Genomic DNA, 23,405 nt, shown 5'->3' with positions numbered 1-23,405 from the left:
TTGACTCTTTTCCTCCAGCCCCGCCCACTAGATTACGCGAATTTTTCCAGGAGGTTCCCCACATCCGCCCCTCCCCACGGAACCCGCCCGCTTCAACCAGTCCCCGGGATTTACAACCAGCCGGAAGCCGGGAAAGGGGCGTGGAAAACGGGCGGAACTGCCCGCCCCCGCCCCCTCCCTTCCGGCCTCTCCGTCGGGCCCCGCCTTCCCCGCGCGCAGCGGCGCATCCCAAAAGTCGGAAAAGTGGAATCTGCGCTCCGCACGGTTCCCCAGCTGCAGGGTGGCCGCGTTTTTTTTTTGAGCCGCGGCGGCGGGACGGGCCCCTGCGCAGTCCCCTCCCCCACTCCCTGTCACTGTCACCGCCCCCACCTCCGGCCTCGTGCCCGGCGCGCTCCGCCCGGGCCATGGCAGCGCCGTGACGTCATGCGCCTCTGCGTGCGGAGCCGCGGTGGAGCGGGCGACGCACGAGGGGGTTGACGTCGGGGGGAGGGACGACGCCCAGGGGGAGGGGAGGGGCGTTGGCGCGAACTGGAGCAACGCGTCTGCAGCCCCCCCAGCTCCGCCTCTGTTCCGTCGCGGGGACCTGCGTTTCGAGCTGCTCCCTCTCGAGTGCAGCCGCCCCCCACCCCCACCCCCTTGACCTTTTCGGGGACTTGAGGTGGTAACCCTAGACCTTCACTTGTAATTTCGTTGGAATTTTTCTGGAAAAATGGAATCTGGCAATGTATCCTGAGAATTTTTGTTTTGAGAAAAATGTTTCTTAGCGTATTTGGCAGCCCCCCAAATTAGGTTAAAGCCTGTTTACCAAACGCTGTCATTTTGCAAAAACCTGTTTGGTTGTAAATGGGAAGCGCTGTGGTTGGAGGCTTGCACACGCTGAGAAGGTGTGAGCTTCAAGTCCCTCAGCCTCCAGGTGCTGAGTCCCCCGTGAGAACTGACCCCACGTAAGAGAACACGCGCGTGTACTTCGCGCTCAGCTCTGACCTTGGAACCTAATAACTGCTGCACACGTATTACTAGTGATCTTGTGGCTTCGTTTTAAAGACTCCAGTTGTGAAGTAGACCTTTTTCTTTTTGTGTTTTCGTTTGTGAACGTGTAACAGAAGGGTTTACCCCAGAATTTCTGTGATGTCTGGTATGTCAAAGTGCAGGTCAGTCCACAGACGGAGGTCAGTGGTGTGAAGCCGTGTGCGGTGTATGCAGACAGAACCGTCCTCACCCGGCGGACTCGGGCGGGGGCGGGAGGGAAGCTTGACGGGAGCATCGCCTTCTTTGTTCTTTTGAAACAAAACCTGGGCACATGATGAACTTAGGGTTCTTTATCTGTGACTTTATTGAGGGTAAAATAAATCTCAGTGTATAATTTCTTCCACAGAATATTGAAGGATGTTTGTTCCAAGATCCCTGAAAGTCAGGCGGAATGCTAACGATGATGGTAGAAGTTGTGCAGCCAAGAAAGTCAAACCAGAAGCAGAAGACCCCCAGCTGGGTGCGGGCGGGGATGGTCCAGCCGATGATGCCTCGGGTACCAAAGAAGCTGCGCTAGCGGCGCATCACGGCGCCCAGCCGTGCCCTCTCCCCGGGCCTGCCAGCCAGGTGCCTGAGGGGGGTCTGGCTGGACCTGGGCAACGGGCGCAGGACAGCGATCTCCTCGAAGAGCCGGTGAAGTCCTTCTCCAAAACGCAGCGCCAGGCCGAGCCCGGGGAGCCGGTGTGCGTGGTATGCGGGCGCTACGGAGAGTACATCTGCAATGAGACGGATGAAGACGTGTGTAGCCTGGAGTGTAAAGCAAAACACCTTCTGCAGGTGCGCGGTGCGGAGGCGCCGTTAGCGCCGGGCGGTCCACAGAAAGCGGGTTCTGAGCCAGCGGCTCCACATCCTGCTTCGTATGTCTACACCGAGCACGCCTTCATCTCGAACCTTCGGGAGGACCAGATTGAAAACCTCAGACGGCAGCTGGGAATCGTGGTTCAGGGGCCAGGCGTCCCCAGGCCCATCATTGACTTTGAGCATTGTGGCTTCCCTGAGGCCTTAAACCTCAACCTGAAGACCTCGGGCTACGAGGTCCCCACCCCCATCCAGATGCAGATGGTCCCCCTGGGGCTTCTGGGCCGAGACGTGCTGGCCAGCGCGGACACCGGCTCTGGGAAGACGGCCGCCTTCCTGCTTCCCGTCATCATGCGAGCTCTGTTTCAGGTAAGGTAGAGGTCACCTGTATGAGCCTCAAGAACAGTCAAGGTGTTTACCAAGTGTCATCCTCAACTACGTTAAAATTGCAAACTGAAACCAAGTACTTAGATCTTCAGTCACTGGAACTAAATTTTATTATATTGAACCAGTCTCTTCATTGAAGGTCTAAAATACTGCTTTCCTTACGAAGTGTTGTCTTTTTAACACATTTTCTATTCAAGGAACAGGCTTTGGGTTTGGGGCGAAAATCCTGCTTGACCAGGTGAGCTGTGATTTTTGTGTCAATCTAGCCTGCTTCGATTTTGTGTTTTGAAAAACCTGATACCAAAGTCAGAACACTATTGTAGAGTTTCAAAATATACCGCTAAGTGTGACCTGCGTTTCATCTTAAAATGATACCACCTTGCCTTACTCATTGCTTTATAAGCACTCCTGCACATAATTAGTTTAACAGACGTTTTGAGTAATTATTTGCCAAGTACTAGGGAGTTTGTGAGGTTTGGAGGACGGCAAGGGGGGAAAGGAGTGAGAAATGTAGGCGAAGGGAGAAGAGATAGAGGAAATTTTGGAACGCTAAAGCGTAGTAGAAGATAACGTGAGAAAAAAATAAAAGACTAGATTTTCAAAATATAGACGAAACTCACCGGAAGACCAAAATAGAATGTTTGTATAAGTAAGGTCTCCTGACAAAGAAAGAAGTGAATCTGCAAGAGCGCTGAGGGGAAATCGAGGGTAGGATGCCAGCCTTCACCCAGATCTTCAGGGCAACCAGCAGGTTTCTCTTCCGAGGAGGCTGGCTGGAGGTCGCACAGGCCAGTCGATGGGAAGCCAAGCTTCAGTTTTCCCGCCTTGATTGAAGCAGACGCCTCTCCCTGGTCCTGCTGGTGGGGTCTTTCATTGTCTGTCTGTGTTATGTGAGAAACGGGTGCAGTTTATGCTGGTTTTGGAGAATTCTGTGGTTGAGCAGAAGGCCGGTGGGCTGATGGGACCACTTTGAAAGAAAAGTGCTCCTGGGGCTGCCTCGAGGCTTGCGTCCACAGCAGCAGAGCTCACTGCCGGTGTGTTTCACATCTCTGCAGAGCAAGATGCCGTCCGCGCTCATCCTCACACCCACGCGGGAGCTGGCCATCCAGATAGAGCGCCAGGCCAAGGAACTGGTGAGCGGCCTGCCCCGCATGAGGACCGCGCTCCTGGTGGGGGGCCTGCCCGCCCCCCCGCAGCTCCATCGCTTGCGCCAGCGCGTTCAGGTGGGCTCCCTGGACCGAACGCCTTTGCAGAGGACCTAAGCAATGCAGGAACTAAGGGTTTTCGCCCCCTGAGGAACTTCAGAGTGTGATTTTAGGTGGCCTTTAAAGTCTTGCCACGTGAGCCTTAATTTTAAAGTTCGTTTTCTGTGGGGAAGGCCAGGAGCACAGGTTAGGGAGGTGCCTTTTGTTTTCCCAACGCTGTTGGATGTTCTCACAGCCCTTACCACCTTTAATCATTGCGTTTGCTCTGGGAGGTGGGGTGGCGTACCCCGTCTTTCACGGCTGAGAAGGTGACTCTCCGAAAGGTGGGCCTTACCTCAGGATCGTGGCTGATACACTTTAGAGCGTGATTCCTACAAACAAGGACATTGTCCTTCATCATCACAATCCAGTCATAGACCCAGGAAATTCACGCTGGTCTGTTGGGATGCATTAACGTTGGTGTCACGGCTTCCGACCCCACTCAGGTTTTGCTAGTTGTCCCGTCAGCTTTTTTCCGTCAAGTTCAGAGTCTTTCGTTGCTTGTAGCTGTCGTGTCTCTCTCAGTGTCTTCAGTTTGGAACCGATCTTTCCTTTTTTCTCGGGATCTTGGCACTGTTTAAGGATTGTAAGCCGCTTACTTGGAAGAACAGCCCTGAACTCATTAGATTCAGGTTATGGGTCTTGAATTTAGTTCTTTAACAGATCATCACAGAAGAGATGCTTTTCTTTTCATTATATCCTTTTAGATGGCACACAGTTTCAGTTTGTCCTTTTACTGGTGCTTTTATCTGTCAAGTTAAAACTGTAGAGTTTGTTTGTACCCTTTGTGTTGAATAAGTATTTTAAGGGGAGTACTTTCAGGTTGTAAATTTATTGAGCTTCCCCAAACTTTCCACTTATTTACTTTTTTATATCAGTACGGACTCATGGTTCCCTGTTTTTTTTACAGGGGTATAATCTGTTTGACCAGTGGAAGCACCTTCCAGTCAGTTTCTGTGTCCTTTTATCATATCCTTATCATTCTTTGACTACTTTCTTACTTTCCATCTAAAGAAGATGTTCCGTACTTACCTCGTTCTATCCTGGCCTCGGCCCTGGAACTCTCTCCACGGAGCCCTGGCTCCTTTGGTGTGGAGAACAGTCTTCAGAAACCGAGACCTGGGCTCTACCGGGCTCCTTGCTGTTGGACTGTCATTGCTTCTGGGACCTCAGCCTATCCGAGACCATGAGTTCATGTTGATATTTCCAGTTCTCATTCATCACAAGGTTCCTTTTACGTTTTCTGTTTCCACGTTGGTAGCTCTGACGATGAGAAACCTGCCATCCCTTTTCCTTTATGTAGTTATTTATCTGCCCCATCCCCCGGCATGTCACCAGTGTCCCTCCCTCACAGCGATGCCTTCCTCCCTGGACTCTGCCCTACACGGCCTCACCCCTCCTCGCCCGGCTGCCGCACCCGCTGCCGCCCGGGCCAGGACTCACAGACACCTACCCTCTGGGAGGAAAAGCAGCTGAAGCGTCTGTGTGCTCGGCAGAGCTATATTTCAAGAGTAAGGACAAGACGAAGGCCTACTCAGATAAACAAAACCGAGAGTGTATTGCCAGTGGACCATCTAAAGGAACTTCTGGAGGAAGCCCTCTGCCGATAAAGAAGATTCCAGAGAGGAAGGTGGGGGGTGGAAGGAAGCTGGTGCAAAGTCGGCAGTAAGTGTGTGGCCGAAGCTAAACAAACACAGGCCAAGCGAACAGTGACCAGGCACAAGCTGTGATTTCAAAATAATGGGGTGAATACCATCCCACAGCGTGTAAGGGCAGGCGAGATGCGATCGCGGTAAAGCAGCGCCCTGGATCTTTCAAGAACAAGCTAAAAGTGCCGGTTAACTTTATATTAAGTTATAGATTTGTCGACATTCAAGGCGAAGCACTCAAAGAATGAAAAAAAGTTGATAACTTCCAAACCGTCGGAGGGGAAAATGGAAGAGAAGGAGTGAACTCAAGTCAAAGTAATTAAAATTGACTTGATATCTGTGGATGTCTGAAGTACCCACGCCAAACCCTGTGTTCTGGGGATACAGACCTTTTATCATCCGCGGCGATGTTACCACCGTGCGGGTGTGGACTGGAAAAGTGGGTACAGCTGAACGTAGGAGGTCATCTGTAACTCCACCAGAGTTATCCCGACACTGTCTCATATAATCCCCATGATACTTTTTAGCATTTCCATCTTACAACGGGAGAACAGAGACTCACACCGTTATTAAATGCTGGAGCCACGGTTCCTGCTGAAGTTTCACTAAGCCCCTACTTTTAACCACAACTTCAGCTAATATATGATAAAACTGTTAAGACCCTTGAGTGACCTTAGAGTTCATTGTACCCAGCCTCGTAATTTAAAAGTGGAATAGCAGGCCCAGAGAGGGCAAGGAGTTTGCACTTGTTCACGGAGCCGGATAGCGGTGAGCGTGCTCGTAAGGCCCTCCCAGCGTGGGCCCTGCCAGGTTCTCAGGCCTCAGCCGCCTTCTCCCCCCTCCACCCACGCCAGCCTCCCCGCCTCCGAGCTCACTGGTCACGATGCCCTTCCCTCTCCCTGGACCTGCCGGTCGTGCTCACTCCCACTACTCCCGTGGGTGTTGGCTTGTGTTTTAGCGGCACTGAGTACATCCCTCCACTGACAACACCCTGTCGTGATTCTCGCAAGCACGTGTTGGCTCTGTTTCTTCCTTAGTGTCATGACTTTCACGAGAGCAGAGACCAAGTCTGACTTACTCATCATCGAGTTCCGAGTACTTACACCAGAGTCTGGCACGCGTTGGCCACTCAGTAAGTGTAGAATGAAGGAGTACGTGAGTGAATGAACGCGATCGAACTTTCTAATTTGCCTTTTCTCTTTCGTTCAGGTTATCATAGCAACTCCTGGGCGACTTCTGGATATAATAAAGCAGGGCGCTGTAGAACTTGGCGGTATAAAAATTGTAGTAGTGGATGAAGTAAGTAGTGGTGTTTAAAAACGGAGTTTTATATAATCTGTGAAAAGCACATTATGGCTATATAATTGCATTGTATATTTTCAGGCATTTTCTCTCCCAAAGGAAAACAATTCAGGGATTTTTTTTTTAATTTGCAATAGTGGTTCTTAAGCTGATTCTTGTGTAGCACTGCAGCTACACTAAAATTAAACCACCACTGTCTTGTCCTAATTGATTGAAAATGTAAACTTAACAGGTATACTGTATTCTCAAGTGTTAAGTTTTTTTAAACATGCTGGGTGTCATTTGTCTACAAAAAAAGAAAGAAATCAGTGGCAAATAACTCTCAATGGGAATTTTGGAAGTAGCTAATGATGCCTAGTTGGAGGAGCTTATTTTTTTCTATGTGGACGCAGGTGTCTGTGGTTGTGATTTTCTGTGTTGCATAGAGCAAATAGGCATTTTTATACTTTGGGCTTGCTTAATAAGTAAATGTGTTATTATTTGATGGTAATCCATCACGTACCAACCGGACGGGTGGGGGGTGGGGCACGGCTGTCCTGCCTGCGCGCTCGTTCCGCTGGCTGTGACGAGGCAGAGGCTTGGGCCTACCCAGCAGTGATCAGTGCTGACCAGTGACAGCAACCTGGCCTGCGTCTGTGGCACCAGGGAGTAGCCTCGGGACAGCAGAGGGTGTGGCCGCAACACAGCCAAGACCCAGAAGACGGGGGTTTGAGCCTGTACTGCGCCTGCCGTGAGACCTTGGGCAAGTCATTTCATTTTCCAGAGTCGTGGCAAGGAAGAGTAGTGGTTGTGAAAACGTCTCGCACTGAAAAGTCCCGTATAAATGTAAAATAATATCCAGTCCTTTAGAAAGTGCTGCTAAGTCAGCGTTTTCCTGGCCCGGCCTTTGGGGGACCTGACGTGTTGCATTGGATTCTCGTCCTTACCGCCACCCTGAGCGTGTGGCTGGGTTTCCCCTGTGGATAAGCCCGTGTCCTTAGGTTTCCCCTCCCCGAGGGTGATCCTTGTAGAGAATTTATTCATGCCCCCCTCTCTTCAGAGCATTTTCGTTTTCTTACATTAACAAGGTTTCCGGGGCACCCCAGGGCTGCGCTCGAGGTGATGGTGCCCGAGGAGTGCTGTCCGGCAGAAGTGCACCGAGGCCCAGCTCCTCGGTGACTGGGGACGTGGCTCCTGTGTGGTCGGGGAGAGGAGCCGGTCAACAGCATAATCAGTCACATACTGAAACTGAAGTCAGTACAGAGGGGCCCTTTGGGTGCAGGGGACGAGCCCTGGGTGAGATGGGTGGCGTCACAAAGAAGCCGCAAACACCCTCCAAGCCTACAAGGTGCCCTGTTCACAAGAGCAGGCGAAGGTCTGAATTCGTCCCGAGAGCCGAGGTTTGCCCTCCCCCGATGCAAGCTGTCAGTAGGACCGTGTATGTGCTCAGGGTTCAGGAGGAGAAATGAGGGTTGGCGCGTTGGCTTCTCAGAGGTCACGGGACTTGACCTGAGCCTCGGAAGAGGGAAATGGATTTAGAAGATTAGAGGATGCATCCAGCGTCCCAGGTGAAGAGGCTAAGGCGAGCAGACTCCGTCGGGTCGGTCAGTGCACGGGTCGGGCAGTGCACGTGTGCGGGGCCGGCGGGAGAGACGGGCGGGTGTGCCACGTGGGAAGTGGTGGCTTACGAGGTCTGCTGCCCATGCTGGGGAATTAGAGGAGGAAGAAGAAAGCCAGCCATCGGCCCAGAAGAGGGGGGAGGGTCGGGGACGGACTGGAGGCAGGCGTCGGGGTTCGCCTGAGGGTCACAGTGAATCACTTACGGGTCGTGTGATGACCGGACACGCAGGAGGACGAAGGTGGGTGGGGTGTGCCTTGATTTAGGGCCCACGGGGACGGGCTGGGGCCTGGTAGACACACTCGAGTTGGTTTTGGAGATGTGGAATCTCACGTGGGTGCTGGATGAAGGGGCAGGTACCAGACCCATGCGTGAGAGTCCACGGGACATGCTGGCTTCTCCGAGGAGGAAGTTGAGAGAGACGAGCAGTGGGCTGAGGCTCTGCCTTCTGCAGCTGAAGACAAGTCAGCGAACAGAGAGGTGGTCTGAGAGCCCAGAGGGAACCGGGAACAAATGATGTCCTTGGGGAGAGGGGCCACTGTCTTTCTGTTCGGGGGCGGGGGGAGGGGGCCGGACACAGGAATGGTCAGGCCGGAAGTCTGACAGTCCTTCAGGATTAGGAAAATCTGCTGCCACCCTCCGCGTCCCCCGTGTCCCGAGGATTCTCTCCCACCCCCTCCGCCTGCTCTTCCTTCATTCCGTGTCCGTGACTCAGAACCTTCCCTCTGGAGCCGCCCTGCAGACCTCAGGCCCCCTCGTCTCTGCTCCGGGGACCCGTGCGCAGACCGTCCTTCTCCTGCAGTGTGTTCCCTGCCCCACCCCGCGACCAGGCGCACTGTTTGCCGTTTCCCCAGTGGCTGAGATGGAGAACCGGAGCTCGTGCTTGGATGCTCTGGTTCCGTGGGTCTGGGGTGGAGTCCGGGAATGTTTGCACTGCTTACCTTTAGGGAGGCTTGGGGCGTACGGACCGGACCGGACTACCTGCTGACGCACGGTGCTGAGAATGATGAATGCTTATCTATCAAATCCATTAGGGCTTTTCCCGTGCTAGCCTTTGTTCTTGGTTGTGAGGGTGTGATGGAAAGTGAGGTGAGCTGTGACACAGGCGTGTACACAAGGTGACGGGACAGAGGCGCCCGAGGAGAGGGGGCCCCTCAGGTGGGAGGGGCCTCTGGGGGGCTGAAGAGCAGCAGCTGCCACGCGGAGATCCGTCTGGAGGAAGGACTCCAAGCGGGAGAAGGGCCGCCGGCCACAGGGGGACAGGTGAGGACAAGTGGCGAGTGGGGCAGGTCCGGGGAGGGAGACGGGCTTGCGGGAGGCGCGAGGGGGAGGCGGGGCCGGGGTGGGCGCCCTCCTGGAGTGATGGGAGGTCTCGGGAGGCTTGGGCCAAGGAGGAGCACCTGTGACACGTCCTCGGGCATCTGTCTCATTGCCTGAGGTGAGCGGGTTCTGGTCGGCCGAGGCGGGAGTCAGGGGTCCGCATGGACGTCAGCGGAGTCTGCGGGGCTGCTGATGGATCGGAGGTGGGGTGATGATGAGAGACGAAACAGAGGTGCCTGACGGTGCCGTCTCCCGAGATGCTGCTGGAGTAGGACTGGGTCTGGCAGTGGGAGAGACGGTCTGTTTTGAACATGTTAAATTTCAGGGGCCTTGAGGTCCAGCAGGGGCCACGGAGTGGGCAGTGAGTCTCCACCACTTGAGTCCAGGGAGGCGGTTATGGCCCCGAGTGAGGTTTGGGGCGTCTTTGACGTGTCCGTGGTGCTCAGAGCCCTGGAACTTGTTGAGCTTCCTGGAGAGAGAGAGTGTGGGTTGAGACGGAGGGAGCCTGGGACGCAGCCCACCGGCTCATTGATGTACAGAAATTGTCTGAAAAAGGAGAGCCAGGGAGGGAAGGAAGACCAGGGCTTGAGGGAGTGCTGGTCAGGATGTGCCGTGCTGTCATTTAACTGTATCGTGTTTCAAGGATACGAACATAGTAAGTTTCCCTTCTGGACCATCAGTTCTGGAAAGGTACGGTCTCCTTCCGTTTCCTCACCGTCGAGCACACAGCATTGAGCTTGGTGTTCATGACGTAGGTTTGGAGCCAGTGGTCCCCAGTCCACACCCCAGCTCCACCACGTTGTAGGGCACTGTGTCATGTGCCTCAGTTTCCACATCTGTAAAGCGGGGTCGCGATGGTGCCCACCTCCCACCATGCTCCCTTGAAAGGTGCCCAGCGTCCAGTAAATGCCCGTCGAATGGGGACTGTCAGTCACCGTTGGCTACGAGTTAAGGTTTGCTGAGTGGAGTGAATGTTTAGCCTGGGGACCCTCAGGAGTGAAGTTTTGGTGGCAGAGATGGAAGTCAGATTGTCTGGGATTAAGGACATCACGAGCAGTGAAGAAATGCAGGTGACACCAAGAACAGTCCCCAGAAAATTAGGCCAGGTTTGCTGTTTAATTAGGGGACACCTATGTTCACCTCTTACCTTATTAATGCTTATTCTGTATCCAAGTGCCGTCTCCCCCCCGGGGACTCTGAGATTTTCAGAGTAGCCTTGTGTTCATTGTGAGTGGCTCTACTATTTGAATCACCTTAAATTTAAGTAGTGCTTTTAATTCTAAGAGGTTTTTTAAAGTACATGTTCCCCCACATTTTAATCTGTTAACATCCCTCTAAGGTAGGTAGGAAAATAGATTTATAAATGGAAACTGAGGTGTAGAAAGAGTAAGATTTTCCCAAGGTCTGATTGATAATGGCTTTCAAAAAATACAGTTTAGATGGGAACCAGTCATGAATATTGTTTAGGTAGGGGCGTGTGTGTGTGTGTGTGTGTGTGTGTAAATGAAACAGAACTTTCATGAAACAATACTTACCCTTGTGACATGTGATTTCTCTATTCTCATATGTTTTATTCTGTCCTATTTTGTGGTTTCAAAAAATGCTCTTCATGGCCCATTCTGCAGTTTGAATAACAACTGTATTCTATGAGGAATCCACGTACATTAAAGAGAAGTTAGAAACAGGAGGAAAAACACCCATATTCCCATTGAAATAACCATAAATAACCATAGTCATTGTATTTCTTTGTCATTTTCCCCTGGCCTTGAGAATTCAGACATTATTCTGTAGACGCTGGGAAACGTTAAAGGATTTTAAGCCTGAGTGTATTATACTCAGACTCATATCCTCCACGTGGAGAATAGCCTTTGAGCAAGAAAGCTGGTTCCCAGGAGGGAGGGGGGAGGGCTTGAGCCAGGGTGGTGGCTGTAGGGAGGCGGGGGAGGGTTTCCAGACACAATTAGGACATGGATAGTAAGTGTGGCGGTGCTGGTGTCTGGGTAGTGGGATGGTGGGCGAGTTTGGTTTTCTCTACTTTGTTTTGTTTACCAGGTTTTCTACAGTGAGCACGTTATTACTTCTAGTATTTAAAAATAATAATAGGGCTTCCCTGGTGGCGCGGTGGTTGAGAACCTGCCTGCCAATGCACGGGACACAGGTTCGAGCCCTGGTCCGGGAAGATCCCACATGCCGCGGAGCAACTAGGCCCGTGAGCCACCACTACTGAGCCTGCGCATCTGGAGCCTGTGCTCCGCAACAAGAGAGGCCGCGATAGTGAGAGGCCCGCGCATCGCGATGAAGAGTGGCCCCTGCTTGCCGCAACTAGAGAAAGCCCTCGCACAGAAACGAAGACCCAACACAGCCAAAAATAAATAATAAATAATTTTTTAAAAAAAGAAAGCAGTATACTCTTCAAATAAAATAATAATAATAATTGCATCTTAAAAAGAGTTAGACAAAGACTTAAAAATGGCTGTTGAATGTGGCACCTGGGGAGTGATTGAAGACCTGAAGGAGCCGGTGAGGGGCGGGAGGTGAGCCCTGGACCGGACAGTGGCGGGAGGGCGGGGAGGCGGGGGAGGGAGACCGCAGGCCTGGAGGACTCTTCCAGGAAGTTTGGGTGAGAAGAGAAACTGAAGGAGTTTATTTCTCATGGTCTTATTTTTTCTGAACCAGGAGAAGCAAGGCCATCTACTGAGATGAATGGGGCTTAGTGGGATTACTGAGGCACGTGGGGATGTTTGCAGACACACTGTGGGTGTGTGTTCTCTCTGTCTGCTAGTTAGTTGAAACACTGAGAAGGACCTTGCTGGTACTTTATATACTTTATCTCATTAATCCTCATCACAGCCCCAGGAGGTAGTTACTATTATCCTTTCCATTCATAAAGGGAAAAACTAAGGCTTAAAGCTCTTCATTAACTTGCTTGAGGTCATAGGTAGAGCCAGGATCAAACCCCATCATGATAATTTCATATTTTTTAAATGTCATAGAGTGAATAATATTAAAACAAGTGATCAAGCTTCAGTCTAACTGACAGCACATTAGTGGACACTAAAACAATTCAATGTCTTATTTTCCAAAATTATAGGCACCCAGATTATATTTGAAAATCAAGATAGCCTTAACTTTTCTTCATTTTAAAATTAAAAACTTAAAAAATTTTTTTCTCTTTTTTTCAGCAATACATTCATTGTTTTTATTTATTTTATTTTATTTTATTTTTTTGTGGTACGCGGGCCTCTCACTGTTGTGGCCTCTCCCGTTGCGGAGCACAGGCTCCAGACGCGCAGGCTCAGCGGCCATGGCTCACGAGCCCAGCCGCTCTGCGGCATGTGGGATCTTCCCGGACCGGGGCATGAACCCGTGTCCCCTGCATCGGCAGGCGGACTCTCAACCACTGCATCACCAGGGAAGCCCCTGTTTTTATTTTTTTTTAATGTTTATTTATTTTTGGCTGCGTTGGGTCTTAGTTGCGGCACGCGGGATCTTTCGTGGTAGCGCACAGGCTTCTCTATAGTTGTGGCACACAGGCTCCAGAGCGTGTGGGCTCCGTAGTTGTGGTGTGCGGGCTCCAGAACACGTGGGCTCTGTAGTTGCGGCTCACGGGCTCAGTAGTTGCGGCACGCGGGCCCCCGTGGCATTTGGGATCTTAGTTCCCAAATCAGGGATCGAACCCTCGTTCCCTGTGTTGGAAGGCGGATTCTTAACCACTGGAAGTCCCTCATTGTTTTTAGAAACCAGCAATGCAGAGGTATATACAGAAGTGAAAACCCCCAAATTAAATTTTTTTTGTTTATTTAAAATCGTATTTTATTATAAATATATGTTCATGGTAAAAAAAAAAAAAATTCAAGAACTTCCCTGGCGGTCCAGTGGTTAAAATTCTGCGCTTCTGATGCAGGGGGTGCAGGTTCAGTCCCTGGCTGGGGAACTGGGATCCCACATGCTGCACGGTGTGGCCAAAAAAAAGAAAAAAAAAGATCAAACTTTGCGAAAAGCTATAAAATGAAGAATAAAACTGTTCCCCCCCCGCAGCTCACAGGTCTTCTCTCCAGAGTTAGCAATTAACTTTCCTGAGTATATACACAAATGGTCTCATGTTATACATAGTGTTCTCTACTTTGCTTCTTTCCTCCTAGCAGGGACAAAGAGCTTTCTGGTCATTTTTCATGTTAGCACCGTGTTGTATGGTGTGGATCTACCATAATTTACTTACCAAGTCTCCTCCTGTTGGATATTTAGGCTGTATATGGTGGGGGGGGTTTTGGCCACTATTACTAATGCCATAATAAAAATCTTTGTATATCATTATAAACATAGTTACACAATATGTAGTTTTATATAAATATATTTTTTTCTCAGTTAATCCTTTGGCTTTTGACATTGTGGTGTATTTTTCCATGTAAAGAGTTTTAAGTTTTTTACGTTCTTAATTGTATCCGTTTTTTTTCTAGGGTGGCCCTGGGTTTTCATGTAGGACTAACTTCACAATGATTTTGTTTAGGCTGATACCATGTTAAAGATGGGCTTTCAACAGCAAGTGCTTGACGTTTTGGAGAATGTACCTCATGACTGTCAGACCCTTTTGGCTTCAGCCACGATTCCAGCCAGCATAGAGCAGCTCGCCAGCCAGCTTCTGCGCGACCCCGTGAGAATCATCACTGGGGAGAAGAACCTGCCCTGCTCCAACGTGCGCCAGATTGTGTTATGGGTGGAAGAACCAGCCAAAAAGAAGAAACTGTTTGAAATCTTGAATGTGAGTGGCAAAGCGGTCAGCCCTGCTTTGTAGATTGCACTTGCATTTTTCACAGTTTTTTGGTTTTTTCCCTTTTTTTGGCCACACGGCTTGTGGGATCTTAGTTCCCCAACCAGGGATTGAACCCGGGCCTTCCGCAGTGAAAGCATGGAGTCCTAACCACTGGACCGCCGGGGAAGTCTCCACAGTTCTTTTTTTTTTTTTTTAAATAACTTTATTTATTATTTTATTTATTTATTTTTGGCTGTGTTGGGTCTTCATTGCTGTGCGCAGGCTTTCTCTAGTTGTGGCGAGCGGGGGCTACTCTTTGTTGCGGTGCTCAAGCGTCTCATGGCAGTGGCTTCTCTTGTTGGAGCACGGGCTCTAGGTGAGCGGGCTTCAGTAGTTGTGGCACACAGACTCAGTAGTTGTGGCTCGCAGGCTTTAGAGCACAGGCTCAGTAGTTGTGGCGCATGGGTTTAGTTGCTCCGCGGCATGTGGGATCTTCCCGGACCGGGGCTCGAACCCGTGTCCCCTGCCTTGGCAGGTGTATTCTTAACCACTGGGCCACCAGGGAAGCAGTCTGCACAGTTCTCGAGAGAGTGCTTTTTAGATGCAGCTTCAGGGGAACCTGCTGTAGATGTTTAATAATAAATTGCTTTGCTTACTTCAGAATTCTTTAGGGTTCAAGTAAATTTTTATTTGTGAAAACATGCAGTATAGACGCGAGGTTGGTTTTTTCCGCATTATTATAGAAAGATATTTAAATATCAAGGTTATTCCCAAAGAATATTCTTTTTGTTTCAAAAATTTTTAGTAGTTTTATATATAAGGTAAAGACAAGTTCTTTCTTGGCTGTTCTGTCCTTGAGAAATAGGATTTTTTTAACAGTAACTGGTTGAAGCAGAAATTTGTTAAGTGGGTGGTATGTACAAGCGTAGTTGTTAAAAATACAGTATTAAGTTAAATACGGTTTATTTTGACTTACGAACAATTTTGGAAATTTTAAATTGCACTTAAAATCGTTTCTGCAGTTTTCATGAGGTGATGCAGAAGCGTGAAGGACGTACACTGTTTGCCTTCTGTTTGTGCATATTTTAAAGAAAACACTCATTTTAACAGAATGTGCCTTTTTTCCTTCTTAGCAGTGTTGGTAAACCTATTGATAACTAGCTTATACTAATGCTCTCAGAAAAACGTCCCATTGTAAATTATGTTATAGCAATAATTTTAAATATGTGTTTTTAATGTTTCAGGATAAGAAACTCTTTAAGCCTCCAGTGTTAGTATTTGTGGACTGCAAACTAGGAGCAGATCTGTTGAGCGAGGCCGTTCAGAAAATCACAGGTCTGAAAAGCACCTCTGTGCACTCGGAAAAGTCCCAGCCGGAAAGGAAGAACATACTGAAGGTGACACCCAGCGTTCTGTTTTCTTCTCTTTCCTGTAAATCTGTTTTGCCTCATTTTCAAGAGATACCATATTATCTGCTGCTTTTTAAAGCAGACCTTTGTTTTTTAATGACCCTGAGAACTTCAGACATGCAGCGGTGTGAAGTTAATTGTTTCTCTCCCTCAGCCTTCTGTGTTTTGGGAGCAATAAGCTTGTCCCCTAGGGATTGTCCACTAAATAGATTAATCATTCAGAATCCGCTGTCTCTGAAATCAGGTCACTTTGGACTGAGGCAAAGAGTAGTTCACCTTTGGAAAAGGTTTGCCTGAATAAATGATTGGAAAAAATTGGGGGTTGGGGTCGGAAGGCCTTTAAGCTACATATGTCTCTCAGATGTACTAAGACCTATACTTACTGTGAAGGTATCGCGACACCAGTGTTGGAGAAAGTGTTGAGAAAAGAAAGGATAATCTGAACGACAGAAAACCACTCAAGAAAAATCCTCAATAATGAATTTTGTTGCTGTTTTGGAAAGGGTTTACTTGAAGGAGACTATGAAGTTGTCGTGAGCACGGGGGTCCTAGGAAGAGGCCTGGACTTGGTCAGCGTCAAGCTGGTTGTCAATTTCGACATGCCTCCCAGCATGGATGAGTACGTGCATCAGGTAGAGATTTTATACGTTACCACCGTTCTGCTCTTGAATTTTCTTATGCAAGGCATTGTCGTTATAATGGGAAGTTAAAAGAAAGCAGGGCGTAAAACTGCATGTATTTTTGCTTTTAAAATATATAAACTAAATTATGTTTTTCACAACTGTATGGATGCGTAGAATGCATTAAAAATCAGTTGGAAATAAAAAACTAAAACATTTACTTAAAAAATTTAAGTGATTAGCTTTTGGTGTAGTTTAATTTTCTTTATATTTTTTGTTTTCTTAGTGAGTATATTAAATGGCTTTTATAAGCAGAAAAAGAGGGCTTTGTTTAAAAAGGTTGTTTTAAGTTGCTGCATCTGGCCAAAATAAAGTCGATCTGCTGAAGTGTTTGTTTTTTTAGGAATCATGTCTTCATCTCCTCTTCATACCCTTATTCGCTCTAGACTTTCACCTTTCAGAGTTTGGTTCCTTTCCTTTGCTGCCAGAGATAACAGCAGCTCTTCTTTCTCTCAGAAATAAAGCCTCTCTGAGCTCCACGTTATCTCACTGACCGCTACCTGTCTTCCTTCTCCGGCATCACTTACAGACTCTTCAAGTAAAGCCTTTCTCTGATGTTCTTAGAATCACCTCTGAATGTCACATTTACTGAAGTTGCCCACTGAAATGCCTGTAGCGCCCTTACTGAGTTGTTGCTTTATTTTTCATAAGACTTAATAATCTAGCAGTCTGCTCTCTCTCTCCCTCCTTCTCGCTCGCTCTCTCTTTTTCCCTTTCTTTCTTTTCTTTTTTTTTTTTTGGTACCACCTCATTTACCCGTGCCTCAGGGATTTGACTATTCCACAGGAGCTGACTGTTCATGTAACTAAACTTTATTTTCTTCCAAACTTTCAATTTTTTTTTTTGCGGTACGTGGGCCTCTCACTGCTGTGGCCTCTCCCGTTGCGGAGCACAGGCTCCGGACGCACAGGCTCAGCGGCCATGGCTCACGGGCCCAGCCGCTCCACGGCATGTGGGATCTTCCCGGACCGGGGCACGAACCCGTGTCCCCTGCATCGGCAGGCGGACTCTCAACCACTGCGCCACCAGGGAAGCCCCAAACTTTCAATTTAATGATTTTTGGATGGGACTTCCCAGGTGGTGCAGTGGTTAAGAATCCGCCTGCTGGTGCAGGGGACTCGGGTTAGAGCCCTGGTCTGGGAAGATCCCACGTGCTGCGAAGCAACTAAGCCCGCGAGCCACAACTACTGAGCCTGTGCTCTGCAACAAGAGAAGACACCGCAGTGAGAAGCCTGCACACCTCAACGAAGAGTAGCCCCCCTCGCTGCAACTAGAGAAAGCCTGCATGCAGCAACGAAGACCCGACGCAGCCAAAAATTAATTAATTAATTAATTAAAAAGAAAAAAATAATAATTTCGGCTAGAAATCTGTCTAGAGTATTAAAATACTTAAGAAGCTTCTTTGCTTGTTACATGGAACATGCTGGTTATACCTATGTACCCGTCTCTTGCACTCCCCAGGCCAGCCCTGTGGCTGGCAGTTATCAGGCTGCACCCACTGTAATACAGGCAGCGTGCCTCGGGGATGCTGACAGGTGCAGAGCTGCGTGCCTCTCCTCAGAGGGGCCACAGGTTCTTCTGCTTTTGTAGTTCTGTATTTGGGTGTTTTTTGTTTGTTTCAATCATCAAAGTACACATACACACGATAACAAAGCACGCAAATAACGAAAGATATAAAGTGAAAGGTAAGTCTTTTCAAGGAAGCCCTCCTACCTTTGAGTGGTTCCCCCAGTTAACACTGCAGAAACGGTAAATGCATGCGTGTGTGCATATATACAGATGTGATGTGCATGCCCTGTCACACCTTCCACATAAATGGGACCATCTTATACCCTCTATTCTGTGCCTTCTTTCTTTTTCTTTTTTTAACGAGGAAATATATTTGTTTTATTGAAGTTTAGTTGATTAACAATATCATGTTAGTTTAGGTCTACAGCACAGCGATTCAGCTCTGTGTGTGTGTGTGTGTGTGTGTGTGTGTGTAAATAATATATTCTTCAGATTGTTTTCCCCTACAGGTTATTACCTAATATTGATTAGAGTTCTGTGTGCTATATAGTAGGTCCTTGTTTTTTATTTATTTTATATATAGTAGTGAGTATCTATTAATCCCAAACTCCTAATTTATCCCTCATCCCACTCCCCCTTTCCCCTTTAGTAACCATAAGTTTGTTTTCTATGTCTGTGAGTCTCTCTGTTTTGGAAATAAATTCCTTTGTATTTTTTTGTTTTGTTTTTTTTTAGATTCCACATACGAGTGACATCATATGACATTTGTCTTTCTCTGTCTGACTCACTTAGTATGATCATCTCTCTAGGTCCATCCACGTTGCTGCAAATGGCACAATTTCATTCTTTTTTATGGCTGAGGAGTATTCCGTTGTGTATTTGTACCACATCTTTATGCCTTCGTCTGTCTGTGCCTTCTTTCTTTATTAAAGAGACCTTAGACAGTTTTCCTTATCAGCACACACACTAGGTGCCATCGAATAAGTGTTGATACGTATTGAGTGCTGAGCCTAATGCCAGGCACTGTTCTGGGCTCTTTAGATGTTTTTCCTTGTGGAATCTGGCTCGTTCTATTTTCGTGGCTGCATGGGAATGTGTTATATGGATGTCCTGTAATTTCTTTAACAAATCCTTCACTGCTGGACAATCCGACGTTTCCAGTGTTTTGTTATTAATGCTGCAGTGAACACCTGTATACACAGCTCCCTGGGCCTCTCCTGCAAGTGCATCTGTAAGAGAAATTCCTAGTGGGAGAACGGCTGGGTTAAATGATACGGGTATTCAAAATTATAGTCAGTATTCCCACGTGTCTGATTTTTAATTTCAGGGGTGGTAAGCTTCTGGAGAAATAATCCTGTATTGTTAGCATTAGCTGTCTTTGGCCGGGCTGCGTGGCTTTGTGGGATCTTAGCTCCCCGACCGGGGATTGAACCCAGGCCCACAGCAGTGAGAGCGCCGGGTCCTAACCACTGGACCGCCAGGGAACTTCCTAGATATCTTTTAGAATTTGGAGACCGTTGCAGTTAATTTTTAACTGCTTTTTATCTCAGTATAACTGTATCTAGTATAAATTACATCTCAGATGTAATCCACGTGCTATACAATTCGCCAATTTCAAGTTCATTGGTTTTTAGTATATCCACAGAGTGGTGCAGCCATCCGTATAATTGATTTTAGAAAATTTTCATCGCCCCCAAAAGAAACCCCTCGCCCCTCCGCAGTCACCCCAGTTCCTCATCACATGCACAAACCCTCATTCTCAGGCAACCGCGACTGTACTCGGTAGATTTATGTCTTCTGGACATTTCATGTAAATGGAATCATACGGTATGTGGTCTTTTGTGACTTGCTTCTTTCACTTAGCATAATGTTTTCAAGGTCCACACATTGTTGTAGTATTTTATTGACAAATAATATCCCATTGTAAGGATATACCGTATTTGTCCATCCATTCATCGGTTGCTAGACGTTTAGGTTGTTTCCACTTTCTGGCTACTATGAATAATGCTGTGAATGCCCAAGGCCATGTTTTTGTGTGGACATGTGTTTTCATCTCTGTTGGACATAAACGTAGGAATGGAATTGCTGGGTCCATGTTGAACACCTTGGGGAACCACCAGACTGTTTTCCCATGTAGCTTCATATTTTACATTCCCACCAGCAAAGTATAAGTGTTCCCTTTTCTCCATATTCTCATCGACTTTTACGTTCTTTTTTTTATTATAGCCAGGTTCATGGATATGAAGTGTTTTGGATTTGCCTTTCCCTAATGACTAATGACGTCGCACATCATTTCATGTACTCATTGGCCACTTGTATACCTTTGGAGGAATGTCTGCTTAAATCCTTTGCTTTTAAATTGGGTTGTCCTTTTGAGTTGTAAAAGTTCTTTATATGTTCTAGAGACCCTTATCAGAAACATGATTTGCGGATATTTTCTCCCATTCTGTGAGTTGCAGGTATTAATTTTTAGTTTTATTGAAACAACTCAGTAAGGTAAATAAATCAGGTAAAAACAAAAGCTGATACGGAAAAACAGCATCTCCCCCTTATTTCTCCCCAGTCTCATTCTCTGCAGGCCACACCCCTTCCAGCTTTTTTAGAAGTTTCTTCTTTTATGGCGTTAAGAATGTTCTGTCTATTGGCGGGAACTATCCACTCATTTAGATAATCTGAGTATACTTTAAGTTCTCCGTTTCAATTAAGGAGCAGAAATTGACCATGATTGTGTATTTCCCTCCCTTCTGAAGAGTGTCTCAGTATATTTGGAGACATGTTTTGTTCCTTCTCACGGGTCTCCACAAATTTGTGTCTGTTTAACTCTGTCAAAATGAGAAATAACTTTATGCAAAAACGGACTTGCTTCAGTCTCACATTTCAAGGCACTTAAGTACTATAAAGGAGATACAGTCCTTTTGCTCTTAATGCAATAGCTTTCAAAACGTTTCTACCTTAACCCACTCACAATAAGAAATATCTTTGCCTCCTTACCCCCTACACGTACATACAAACATGCACACATACGCACACACGCGCATAACTGGAACACAGGTTTCACAAACAATACTCACTTTTCTATTTTTATTCTCTTACTTTCTATTTGGGTTGTTTCCTTAAACACTACGCTAGTGGCAGCCCACTAAATTGATCTCACAAGTATATTGAGGTGAACAGCCCAAAAAATGCTCTCTGAGCAAATGTTCATCTTAGTGAAGCTTCTGTAAATACTAGCCATTGTTTTCTTTCAAGAGACATCAAGATTCTATGTGAACATTTTGAAAATGTCCTTTGCGTTTCATTTCAGGTTGGAAGAGTGGGGAGATTAGGTCAGAATGGAACAGCGATTACTTTCATCAATAACAACTCGAAAAGACTCTTCTGGGATATTGCAAAACGAGTGAAACCCACAGGGTCCCTTCTCCCCCCCCAGTTGTTAAATTCCCCTTACCTTCACGACCAGAGGAGAAAGGAGCAGCAGAAGGATAAACAGATGCAGAATGATCTGGTTACGGGAGCTAATCTCATGGACATTATTAGAAAACATGATAAAAGTAATTCTCAAAAATGATTTATGATACCACGTTGAATAATTTTTTTTGCATATTGTCAGTGAAATTTCTGTACATTATTCCTGGATGGTTCGATGAATGTGACATGCACATGAAACAAAAAGTTAACATGATGTAAAAAGTTTTAATAGATTCTCAAATTTATACAGCAATATTGTATTTATTTTCCTTTTTAATTTTCATAAATTAAAAACAACCACCGAAAGTGAATTACTAAATGGAGTAAAAATTTCTTCTCTCTGGAAAAAGTCCTTTTTTTTCAATAAAGATTCCTCGTAGCTATCATCAGAACCAGAAACCCACACATCGTGACTCAGATGGTGATTCTTCTGTTTTATATCCACTGTGCTGCACGCACATTGGCACCTGGATTATTGTTGAATCAATGAATATTGGAGAAAAGTAAATGATAAAAAATGGAAGAAATGGTCAGTGCCCCCTTTGAAAGAAATGTTAAATATCTGTTTTCTCTCTCCGTTTTCCTTTCGGCTAGATAAACGTAAATTTATTTTACATCTGATGTGGGCTGCTCATCAATGTCGAGTTACGTGACTGTTGCATCGCAATATATAGTTTTATGTTAACGCCACTTGGCTAATTCAGTTGATTTATTTAAAAAATAAATGTAAAAAGGGTATTATTGTACCCCACACATCTTTCCTGAGCTCACACTATGTTCTGGACGTTTGTTCAGTGCTCAGGACACAAGTGGACGTTGCGCCTGCCCTCAGAGCTTACAGACTGCATAGTAAACCAACTTTAAAGTCTGGGGAATTTAACAGAACCAAGATGTATTTCTCACTTATGGCAGGACTGGCAGCTTCTCCTCTGGGTCTGAGTTCTTCCATCTCTTGGTGGCACCGGCTTAAACACGTGGCCTGAGAAACACATGCAGGTGCTGGCCCATCTGGGCTCAGGCTTCCAAACCTCTCAGCTGATGATTTTAAACGCTGGGAGGAAGGATGGGCATTTCGCTTTGATGCAGCAATACTTTCATTTCTTTAAAAACCATTAGTATTGGTTTAGCTGGGTTAGTTAGAAAGTATGTTATGTAAGTGTTGACACTTAAACAAGCATTGTACCCTCAGCATCCTCCCCGGGGGTGAGGGACCAATGCAGGTAACTAAACCCTAGCGTTTGTGGTCGCCACCCAATGGGAACAGCGGGGTCAGAGTCTCCCCAGAGTGCGCGAAACCTCAGGACTCCCTCTCGTCCCATTTCTGTCTGCCGACTGTTGAGTGGTATTTCAAGGGACCGGGCTGCGGCAACCCTTAAGGCCCAGGGCGCTGTCAGAGGTGCAGTGACCACAAGTCTGCACACACACCAGGCGCTGTCGACGTGTTGGTAATACTCACCAAAGAAAGGGCAGCTTTTCAGGAGACTCAGACGTGATTATAGATAAAAGCAGTATGACCAGAAACGCAAGAAAGCTTTGCAAATCAGCATTTGCAGGGGAACGTATTTAGTAAGCAAAACCAAGTACTGTTGGTCTGTAACATCACCTCCCTGGTCAGCTTAACGCGCGGGTACCCTGGCTTCTGCTCCCACCGCTGGGCACACGATCCTGTGTCTCCGTTCACCTTCTTCCAGCCACGCGTGCCGCGTGCTCTCCGTTCCGGGTTTTGTGTTGCGTGGGGCATGTGGACCACGCTCTTGGAGACTCATTTCTCAAGGCAGCAGGTGGAGGAGACAGCGGTGGGGAGGGAGCCCTGACTCACAGGCTTGTTATGCGGACCAGACCTCAGTGCTGTGCAGAGCGCGGCGGCCTCAGCGGCCGGTAGAGGGAAGGGGGAAGAGGGAAGGCACCAGTGCCCTGCCCTCCCTCCTCGTCCCCCACCATCCCCCCACTCCTATTTCTGGTCCTTCCTGCTTCTCCATATCTCAGCCTCTCACTCCTTGAGATCTTGGCAACACCTTCCACCTCTCCCATCTCCCCTCCTGTTGGGGACAGGTGGCTGCAAGGCAGTGTTTTCCTCACTTAATATATCAATAATTTACAGACCAGAAATTAAAACGTGTTTTCAGTGGTCCCAGTGTTGCTAATATTTTTTTCCCAATTAAAGATGTTATTTTTTTAAAAAGCTACCTTATTTCATGAAAGAAAGAACGTGAGATCTAGAACAAGAAGGAGGGACATACTCTCTGAATGAGAGCCACTTCTT

At 47.5% G+C, this 23,405-nt stretch overlaps 1 protein-coding gene across 1 annotated transcript; it reads left to right on the top strand.

Annotated features, from left to right (window-relative positions):
* The first annotated feature begins 1,386 nt into the window (after positions 1-1,386).
* Positions 1,387-21,491, top strand: DDX59 (DEAD-box helicase 59). The gene is made up of 7 exons (XM_024749669.1): positions 1,387-2,196; positions 3,270-3,437; positions 6,317-6,406; positions 13,834-14,085; positions 15,321-15,473; positions 15,989-16,117; positions 20,979-21,491. The coding sequence occupies exons 1-7, from the start codon at positions 1,387-1,389 to the stop codon at positions 21,240-21,242; spliced, it is 1,866 nt and encodes a 621-aa protein (XP_024605437.1). The 3' UTR covers positions 21,243-21,491.
* The last annotated feature ends 1,914 nt before the right edge of the window (positions 21,492-23,405 follow it).

The sequence above is a fragment of the Neophocaena asiaeorientalis genome, unplaced genomic scaffold (assembly GCF_003031525.2).
Source record: "Neophocaena asiaeorientalis asiaeorientalis breed wild unplaced genomic scaffold, Neophocaena_asiaeorientalis_V1.1 scaffold44, whole genome shotgun sequence".
Taxonomy (NCBI): domain Eukaryota; kingdom Metazoa; phylum Chordata; class Mammalia; order Artiodactyla; family Phocoenidae; genus Neophocaena; species Neophocaena asiaeorientalis.
The sequence above is the reverse complement of the archived record's forward strand: the minus strand, read 5'-3'. Positions and strand labels throughout refer to the sequence as shown.

Excerpts from the sequence above, each read along its gene's own strand:
- DDX59 (XM_024749669.1), top strand. The coding sequence starts at position 1,387 with ATGTTTGTTCCAAGATCCCTGAAAGTCAGGCGGAATGCTAACGATGAT. Across the intron at positions 2,197-3,269 it reads TCATGCGAGCTCTGTTTCAG|AGCAAGATGCCGTCCGCGCT; the intron begins GTAAGGTAGAGG and ends ACATCTCTGCAG. Across the intron at positions 6,407-13,833 it reads AAATTGTAGTAGTGGATGAA|GCTGATACCATGTTAAAGAT; the intron begins GTAAGTAGTGGT and ends GATTTTGTTTAG.